Source organism: Solanum dulcamara, chromosome 12 (assembly GCF_947179165.1).
Source record: "Solanum dulcamara chromosome 12, daSolDulc1.2, whole genome shotgun sequence".
NCBI classification, from domain to species: domain Eukaryota; kingdom Viridiplantae; phylum Streptophyta; class Magnoliopsida; order Solanales; family Solanaceae; genus Solanum; species Solanum dulcamara.
The window spans coordinates 12032175-12042415 of record NC_077248.1 but is presented as its reverse complement, the minus strand read 5'-3'; the positions used below and the strand labels follow the sequence as shown (position 1 = coordinate 12042415).

The 10241-nt window shown below is 33.3% G+C and overlaps 1 protein-coding gene across 1 annotated transcript; it reads right to left on the bottom strand.

Moving 5' to 3' along the window:
* Positions 1-6217: 6217 nt before the first annotated feature.
* Positions 6218-7304, bottom strand: LOC129877726 (non-specific lipid-transfer protein 1). The gene is made up of 2 exons (XM_055953252.1): positions 6860-7304; positions 6218-6447 (listed from the first exon to the last, which is right to left on the bottom strand). Exons 1-2 carry the CDS (start codon positions 7192-7194, stop codon positions 6438-6440), a joined length of 345 nt encoding a protein of 114 aa, XP_055809227.1. The 5' UTR covers positions 7195-7304; the 3' UTR covers positions 6218-6437.
* Positions 7305-10241: the final 2937 nt, after the last annotated feature.

The following is a 10241-nucleotide window of genomic DNA, read 5'->3' as shown; positions in this document are numbered from 1 at the left end:
GAAGGTAATGTCCATTTTCTTGACTTGAATTCATTTGTGCATTTTGAGTTTTGATTGGTAATTGTTTGAGAATTTGATTGGTTGAATGACTGAAATTTTGATTGTGATTTATACCCCGAGTCCATTTTTGGTTACTCGTCATTCAAGGATGAATGATCCCAAGGAGGAGATAATGTAACACCCCTTAAACTTTTCCCCTAAGATTCAGACCCTTCTTGTATATAGGTAGGGTCGAACTCAAGTATTGAGGAGCGTATGCATGAGCTAATATGAGTCCCCAAGAAATTTAAGGATGTTGGAGGTGATGTGGGGTCACAAGGGGCCCCTAGGACCAAATTAAATCCAAAAGATTCGTCGTGGCTAAGTTTGAGGAGGAGTTCGCATAAGGGGTCAACTTCTAATGACCCTATCTTTTGAAAGACAATGATCTGGGTGGTCCATGACCTATTAAATTAAAGGTCATCGAGTCTTCTTTCCAACGTCACCAAGAATGTAATTTTTGAAGTTTGGAGTGAAAATATATGACGATCCTAAGACGAACTAGCACGACAGAGATTTCAGGCCTGGGTTGAAATTTCTAGAAAAATGGACTTGGCACTGTAAGGGTGCGACGCGCCACTATCACGCTAGAAACATGCCTCAGTAGTTTGGTCTCTGACGTGGCGCGCCACTACGAGATATGCAGGGTTTTTAAGCCTAATTTCCAAAACCTAGAAAATATGGCCTGGGCGCTGTAAGGGCGTGACACACCACTATCGCGCCAGAAACATACCTCAGTAGTTTAGTCTCTAGCGCAGCACGCCACTACGAGATATGCAGGTTTTAGGCATAATCGGCCTGGCGCTGCAATGGCGCGACGCGCCACTATCGCGCTAGAAGCATTTTAGCCTATTTTTCAAAACTTTTGAGAAGGGGCAATTTGGGAATTGTCCTAAATTATATATGTATCATCCTTGGGCATTTTAGGATCACAATTTGTAGCCTCTCTCTCTCTAAAGCCCTAGGAGTTTCTCTCTCTCTCTCTCTTCTTCTTCTTCTCCATTCCTAACAAGGAATTGCTTCCAAGAGCTTCAAGATTTGATTTCTCCATTGAAGACCCAACATCAAGGTTTTCTTTAAGTCTTCACTAAGGTATGTAAGGCTATCCAAAATATGGGTTGAGTCCACCCATGTGCCCTACTCTTTCCTTGAGGTTAGAGCTCTATAAAAATGGAGTTTCTTGGTATGGTTTGTGTTTGAATGAGTTTTGTCTCCTATTAAATTAATTCTATTTGTGTTGATGTTTCTGAGCTAAGAAGTTCCTAAAACCTTCATGTTAGTATGATATGACGGATATGACTTGTTAATATGTTTTGTTGATCTCTTTAACCATGTGATTATGTTGCATAAGTCAATTTCCTTGAATGTGCTATTCTATTTGAATTGTTGGGTTAAAGCCATAGAGTTGTGATGAGTCTTGAGGAGATGTCATAAATGCTTATCTAAATGAGGCTTGATTGAGTTGATTGGAGGATAGAATTGACAAGTGGACAAGGTCATAAATAAGACTTGCCACTATGACATAATTGAGTTGAAATGAGAATAGAGTTGATGAGTTGGCAATGTTCTACATGAAACTAGCCTTGAGGGCTTGTTTGAGATAATTGGAGGGAGTTTTATGAGTATGGACTCATGAGAGGAGTATCAAGCACCGAAGCGGGTGAGAGTATAGTCCATACTCAATCTCAGAAACTACGCCGCCAACGTAGGTAGGGATAGAACCGTTAAAGTCAGATGCTTCCCTTGGGATCGAACCATTAAAATTGGATGTTTCCTATTTTTATCATCCTGAAATGATAGGACTTGACTAATCAATGGTATCTATGATTAGGGAGGCGTTCATGCCCTGGCAAGGTATGGACGGATGTGGCAACAACGTCTGATTGTTGTACTATCACTGGCTCATAGGTGATGGTTGTCGGATAAAAGAAACTCCCATTTAGGTCTTGATAGTGCTCTGACTCAGTTAAGTTGAGTGGCTTATGATTTAGTCCCATCTAAACTATTCTTGTTAGACTTAGGACACTTGAGTGAGTTGTTATGTATTTATGAGTTGAGATCCTGAGTTGATATTGATGCTTCCTTGATGTTTGTTTCATCCGGCCATTTTACATACTCGTACATTCTACGTACTAACGTTATTTGACCTGCATTATTTTATGCTGCATAGACAGGTATCAGAGATCATCAACCGGTGCACCATTGATTATCTACACACTTCCAGCTACGTGGTGAGTCCTCCTAGCTTCCGGAGGACCTTAAGCTCCCTGTATAATTTTGTGTTGTCTCCTTTATTTTATTTTTTGTAGCCATGGGCACCTCCTAGACTTTGATAGAAGCTTTATAGACTAGAGTGTGGGGAGGTTGAACTGTTATCTTGAGGAGTCCTATTATACTTATTTTGTTGAGTTGAAAATGTTTGGCCTTCGGCCCCCATATTGTGAATAGTATGTTTTGATTGAACCCTCTTTTGAGTGTATGTGACTGAATGATACAGTGACTGAATCAGATGGTTCGCTCGGAGGTTAGAAATAGCCTTCTAGTGCCGGTCACGTCCAGAGTACCCTTCCGGGGCGTGACACTACTTGCAAAGATAGACTCTATCATGCCTAAGTGGATACACTAAGCTATTGTGTGAACCGGGTACTCACCCCTAGTTCTTAGACTCGAGTACTTACCTCCAAGCCTTAAAATTTCAGGTACTCACCTCTTAAAATTTGGATATTCACCTCTATCTCCTTTATACCTATGGTGGTACGTAGTTCTAGGACATGGGTATTCGCCCTTAGTCCAGCTCAATGCTAGGTAAGCTCTCAGCAGAATAATATTTAAATGTCATAATAACATAAGCATTTATATAAATTTACACATCAAATCATCCTCGGTAGAATAGGTCATTAAAATCTTTAGTTTATAATATCATCATGGTTGCCATGCCCTATTTACCATTCTACTAATGAACCTTGATTTATAAGAAAATTAGGTCTACAATCAATGATGGTATTTCGAGTACCATGCTAATCAGACTTTTATTTTTGGAAAAACGTTCAAAAGCATTGATGGCCTATAGGGTTCATTTGATTCAATATGAGAATTGTCTTTTCATATTGAAACCATACTTTGGTTAAAAATATCTTTCATCAATCAACCATTTCATAAAGACTTCCCTTTATAAACATTTACTTTATCATAGAAAACTATGTGGGTTCAAAGCAATCAACTTTCAAGTCATTTAAATCAATGTTAGCATGCATGAGAGTGAAAGAATTTATCATTTGAACATCTTAAAATAAGCCACCAATATAATTTAAAACTACTTTCAAGCCTTCATAAAAGGAACTTGATAAACATTCATTTCATGAAAATAAGAGTCAACATAAATTATTATAGGTAAATAAACTTTAAATATTCAAGAATCTATGCATTTGGAATCGTAGAAAGAAAATTCATAAAACTCATCACTTGAAATTGAGAGTCTATATATATATATATATATATATATATATATATATATATATATATATATATATATATATATATTTATATATGAGTAAATAAACTTCAAATATACCATAATCTATGCATTTGGAACCATCATATAAAATTCCATAAGATTTCATCATTAAAATTGAAATACTAAGTTGAGAAAATATTTGGATTCTATGGGTGGAAGAACCCATGGATGAAAACCCACATACCTTAGATTAAAGTTTTTAAGAAAGTTTGATTCTTGGTCTTCAATGAGGAGCCTTCAATCCTTTGAGTTTGAGAGAATTTTTTTTCTAGGAGATGATTTGAAAGAGGGGAGGATGAAAATTAGGGTTCTTTGGAGGTGAAAGACGGCAAAAATGACCAAAAATGTGTCTAAGTTCGTATATATTTGTTTAGATAATTTTTCAAAATGCCCTTCATAAACAAAATTTGGAAAAGGGGCTCAAAACCCTGCTAGCGCAATGGTGGCGCGCTGCGCCATCACCCAAACTACTGCATCTAGTTTTGGACGCTCTGTTGGCGTGCCACACCAAGCCCAAAACTGCTACAGCGGTAGTCTTTGGTAAAATACTCATAACTTTTGACTCCGAACTCGAAATGAGGCAAACTTGGTAGCATTGGAAAGATAACTCAAAAATATTTAACTCGATAGGTAATACAACACCTAATTCCATATATAATAGGAGATATGGGCATTTGAAGTTGATCCTATTCTGGACTAATACGAAAACTTAGCCGATGGAAATTTTTTGAATTTGGCTTGGTGTTAGAGATCTTTTATGACCCTAAAACACATCTAATGCACTTCAAATACTTAGTATTTTGATCCTAACTCATATATACAACTAGAAGTCATCGAGTTCGATCCTATAGGCATATGAAGAATGGTTTGAGTCTTGGTGTAGAAATATTTGGGGTGTTACATTATCCAATAGAAAACGTCCAACACAATGTATATCATTTATATATACATTCTTTAAAACATTTTCTCCTTGTCTTTTTAGAATCTCTGAAAAAATAAAAACCATGAAGCTCTTTATTTGTGAAATCAGCTCTCCAAGAAGAAGAAGAACCTGGTAAAGTTATCAATCTTTATTTTCGTTTAGAGTTGTGATTTCTTGGTCTTAATGTTTGTGAGATCTATTCCTAATCTATAAAGGATTTAGATCAGTTCCTTGGTTTTTCATCGTGTCTAAATAACTAGAGTTAGTTATGAAGACTACTTGAAGTCTAAGTCAGCTAGAGTTTATTGATTTAACAAGCAATAGATTTATTGCTTTAGATTTGTGTGTGACAGAGTTGTTGCATTGAGAAGGAAGAGATTGTGAGTGCAATTCCTAGATTGCAAGAGTTTGTAATTTGAATCTTTGGCTCTTTTGATTAGTGAAGTTGGAGGTGAAATCCTGTGTGAGACAGATCGTGGTCTTTCTCTCTTGAGTAAGGAGTTTCCACGTAAAATTGTGTGTCTGATTTTACATTTTTGTTCTTTACTTTCCACACTGTATTTTAATAATAAGGGATCTAGTCCCTGAAGTTTTAGTGAAGGCGTACATTTTATCATTTGATATCAAAACATGTTTTCTCTATTTGGTTAACACCAAGAGAAGTTCCTATAAAGAATGGATGCTCCATTCGGATATATCAAAGGACAAAGTATCAACAGACCTCCATTATTCAATGGACATAATTTTTCATGGTGGAAAGCAAGGATGAAAGTTTTTATTCAGGCTAGAATACTCTACACAATTAGAATATTCTAAGGATCTTTCCTGTAAATTCATGAAATTTTAAGGTCTTCCAAAGGAATTCTCCACACGTCATTAGAATCTACTAGCTTTAAGGTCTTCCAAGGGAATTATCCACACGTCATTAGAATCTACTAGCCTTCTTCCTATGTAAGTCTTTCACATGGACAACTTTATGCCATGTGATGCCTTAGTGGCATGATGATTTGGCGGGTCATCACGCAAATTAAGTTTTTAAAGTGATCTTTTTTTAAAATCTTTTCATCTAATTTAGCTTTGATTTTGAAATGGGGGAATATCTTTTGAAATGTTTGATCAAAATTTATATAATTTGAATTTCAAAAAATGAAAAGTGCCGCATACATAGACTGAGAAATAGTAATAATCAGAGTCGATTGGTGTTGTCAAAATTAGAAGCAATAAGCTAATTATACAGACATAAGTAATTTCATGGATGAAAATTTTCATCTTTATCAGCTTTCAATTATGTGTCTCTTAGTCCTTGAATAGTTTAAAATAGTTCACAAAAATACACTTAAAGTCCTTCGAAATGTAATGAATTGGTGGTGTATAAGGTTTGATGATATGCTTGAAAGAAGAATAATGTCGATGAAGATGAATTTATAACATCATCACGGATGAATATTATAAAATGGAGAACTTGAAGGAGACTTTAAAATTAAGTAAAAAAGCCTAATATTTTGCGACATTTAATACATTGCTTAATTAGTGGACTTTATAAGTTGGAAAAGATCGAGAAAGTTAATTGTATAGTGAATTTATACCTTATGAGTTTATTTATAGTGTACTTTTTGATGGGCATGCATTTGTGTTATGATGATGTAAATTTTTCATTAGAATTGTATAGAGTGATTAGGAAAACTAATACCATAAAAAGGAAAGAGAATAGAGAGAAGGAATGTATTTGAGTACACGAGACATATTAAATAAGATAGATATATTATCAAGATTGGATTAATGTAACACAGCCAATAATGAAGTTTCGATACAAGACTCAGACTGCGAGCCCAAAAGACACACAAAAAAAGAAACGAAAGAGACAACTGATACAACATAGAAATAATGGATCCATGAGCAGGATCACACTCCATTCATCTTATTCTTAATTCTCCTCATGGTATCAAACTCTGATGATATGCTTTACTGGACCCTGCATCAATGAATGAAACCAATATTAACAAAAAAAAAACTTAATGGCAAAGTACAATAATAATATTTCACTATTATTTCAAAAAGTAATATTTTCCTTCATACCAAACCAACTATAAGCTTTTAATTTACTACTCCTACCTCCATCATTTTGTGACAATGTGCTAGTACACATGATATTGTAAACCATGTTATATGAATTCATAACATTTTGACATTATCAGTACAATTCAATCAGTTATACTTTGTTATTGTGGTACTTTATTTTTCATATTTTCACCTTACGGTTAATATGAAGAGTTACTTGTTGCATGTCAATAGTAAAATGTCATTATATTATATTATCTATGGGAATATATCATAAATTCATATGAGTACTAGCAAGAAAGATGATAAAGAAGGTGATGACATACGTGGAGCAGTCAGTGGAAGGGCTGATCTTGTAAGGAATGTTAACGCCACAAGTGCTAGGGATACCAGCGGCTTTGTTCAAATCAATGCCCCGAATAGCTTTAGCAGCTGATTTCAGGCAAGTGCATGCTGTCTTTCGGTCCGCTGGGGTCCTGGCTTCACCCAACACACTCTTAACACCACCACAACAACCTCCCAGAGGGCCGGTGCCTTGAAGATAAGGGAGACAAGAAGCTAAGCCAGTGGCAACCTGACCGCAAGTCATTGCCTCTGCATGGGGTGCAATCACCACCATGCACAAAACCATAAAGCATGCAATCTTGCCAACCATTTCCATTGTTGCAAAAATTGAGAAAGATGAAATTCTATAGAGTAAGGGGGGAAGCTTTATGGATGTTATACTAGTAATGTATTTGCTTGAGTGTTGGGTGGAAAAGCAAGTGAGAACTTTGGGTTTTTATAGAGGGAAATTTGGAGTAGAGGGCCAATGGAAGAGTGAGAGAAGTAGTTGGCTGTTAGGTTGAAATTTAATGCATTTTGATGGCACATAAATATGGAGGTGCCGCATGCTGGTTATAAAGTCATGAGGTCTAGTACCTTACGTGTAGGAGTTCTTACTATTCCTTTTTGTAAAATTATAAATTAATATCAAATGTAAAAATATTGATACTTATTCTATTTGCTTCTTGTTAATTTGACCAAATAAATAAGATTATAAATTAATATCATGTGTAAAAATATAACTCATTATGTTTATCTTCTTATCTCTTTATGTCATGAGGCAGTTACTTTATCATGTAATCATGTCTTATCTATTTAGATTGGGATTAAACTTTACAATCCAATTAATCCTAATTTATGTCAATTTACATGTTCTGTCTATCATCCCTTTCAAGCTGAATGTTAGCAATGTCAAACTTGCTCTCGAGTTCACGTAAACGAACCTTGTGTCATTTGTACTTTAAATGTCATGGCTATTGTGAAGTATAGGGATCCTTGTATTAAATTTTTGATGATTGACTTGTAAATTAGGTTCTTGTTAAAATGGGCCAGCGATTTTACTTATGTCTATGTAGTGATAGGAATGCACAATAACATATTGAAAAGAAGTTGAAAGAAGGAGCCATAGTTTACTAAAAGATCTTCGTTAATTTTATATATATATTTTGTAAGAGGTGTCTCTTGACAAATTTCCTTAAAGAGTGTTCATACAAGAAAAAGGAAGTTGTAACATAGGGCATGAGAGTTGGAGTATATATGCAGCAAAAAAATATTTTCTGTTGCACCTTTTTGCACATACAGATCTGAAATAAGAAGGATCAAGAAGGAGAAGGTTGCAACTCAGGCAGCTTCAAGCTATTATGTGGTGGCAGTTTAGTGTCAAAGTTAGTTCTTGTAATATAATAGGAGTATTTACTGAGTTATAATAGCTGAGTTTGTACTATAATTATTATAGAGTTGTAATAATTTCTAGCATTGTTAATAGTCTGATCATTGTCAGATTTGTAACAAGAAGAGAGTTTATTTTTTTGGAGAGTTGCGGTAACAATTTGAGTGAAATGTGAATTGAGGTACTTTAGTGAGCTCTTTAGATTGATGAGTTGTAATCTGAAACGTTGGTCCTCAGAAGTTAGTTGAGATTGGTGATTGAAATCCTACATAACGTAGATCGTGATTTTTACTTTTTTGAGTAAAGAATTGTCCAGGATAAATTTGTATCTTTTTTATTTTACTATTTACTGCTTACTGTGTTTTTTGAACCAAATTTCTAATATGTGTGGTGAGATTGAGTAGTTCTTTGAGAGAAGTATAGAAGCACCCCTCAACTTGGAGCAAGTTATTAGTTTTATTATGGAAAAAATTGACATGCTTAAAAATATCTTTTTATTTGACTGACTAAACTTAGATATACCTCTCATATGCCGCATGATATAGCAAATGATCTCAAATTTTTGTAGGAGCATGGAATTTTTAATAAAAAGTCGAGAGAAGTATTGACAATGCGCATAAATTTGGCGAGAATTTAGGAATATATTTGCAAGATCGGAGGTGTATTTAAGTTCAGTTAGCAAGTAAATAAGTATTTTCAAGGCTATTAATAGTGCAGAATAAAATTAATAATCTGCGCCGAATTTAGAAGTGTTTTCTATGATACTATAATATAAAGAAGATTATAAAATAATATTTTTGGGTAGTGAGTAGTGACGGTTTCTTTTGCTTCTTCAGTCATTGCTCGATAACAACAACGATTAAGCAAATTACTTACAAATAAAACATTTAATAAGAAGCATAAAATGAGATTTTTTATGTAAATTTGAACTAACGAGGTTCAAACTGAATCTGGGTGGAAATTTTTTTTAAAAAAAAAAACCCACATCACATTTCACATATTACTTAGATATTTGTTGATCTAAAATACTCCAAAAATATTAATTAGATATGTATTCTATCGAACTAATTTTATTAATGATATTTTTTAACTTTAAATTTGACTATGTTTACTATTTTATTTAGTTATTTAATATTAAAGATAGTATGAAAAAAAAGTAATAAAATTTTCTTGATTTGTTAAAATAAAATATATATTTTTAGTATAGGGTTTCAATTATAATTAAGCTATATTTAGTTTTTAAGTGTATAAAAAAAAAAATTTAGTATAGGGCCAAGTAAAATGAAATAGATTACTCATTCCATTTACTTTGTTCACTATTTCAAAAATTAAATTTTCACTTTTATTCATCACTTTTAATATTTTGAGAAAAAAATATTATTATTTTTTTAGTTTAATCTCAATATTAATTAGCTATTATCTAAATTCTTAATCCAATACTGCATATCAATTTATAATACGAATATTATGATAAAATACTCATATTAAATTTTTACAAAAATTTTAGTGGACAAGTAAAAGCAGAGACAATGTAGAGCCCATTTGGATGGGTTTAAAACAGTAATTTTTATGTATGAAGTGATTTTAGAACTTTGAAGTGCTGAAAGTTATTTTTATAAATAAACAGTTGAGTGTTTGGATAAAAGTGCTTATAATGAAGAAATGAGGAAAATGATGTGAATTTTAATGTTAAAAAAATAAAAAGGATAGTTTGGGAATTTAGTTAAAATATAAGGGATATAAAAGTAATTTCAATTGTCAAAAAAAAATGATTTTAAGCACTTAGAAAAAAAAGTTAGGAATCCTAACTTTTCATTTAGCATTAGACAAACACTATAATAAGCTAAAAAGGACTTATAAGTTGGTTTGACCAACTTATAAGCCCATTCAAACTGGCTCATTGCTTATAAGTTTGAGCTTGTTTAACTTAATTTATCTAAAATAATTTATAAATTATTTTAAATAAATTAAATCAAATAAATCAATTATTTTTT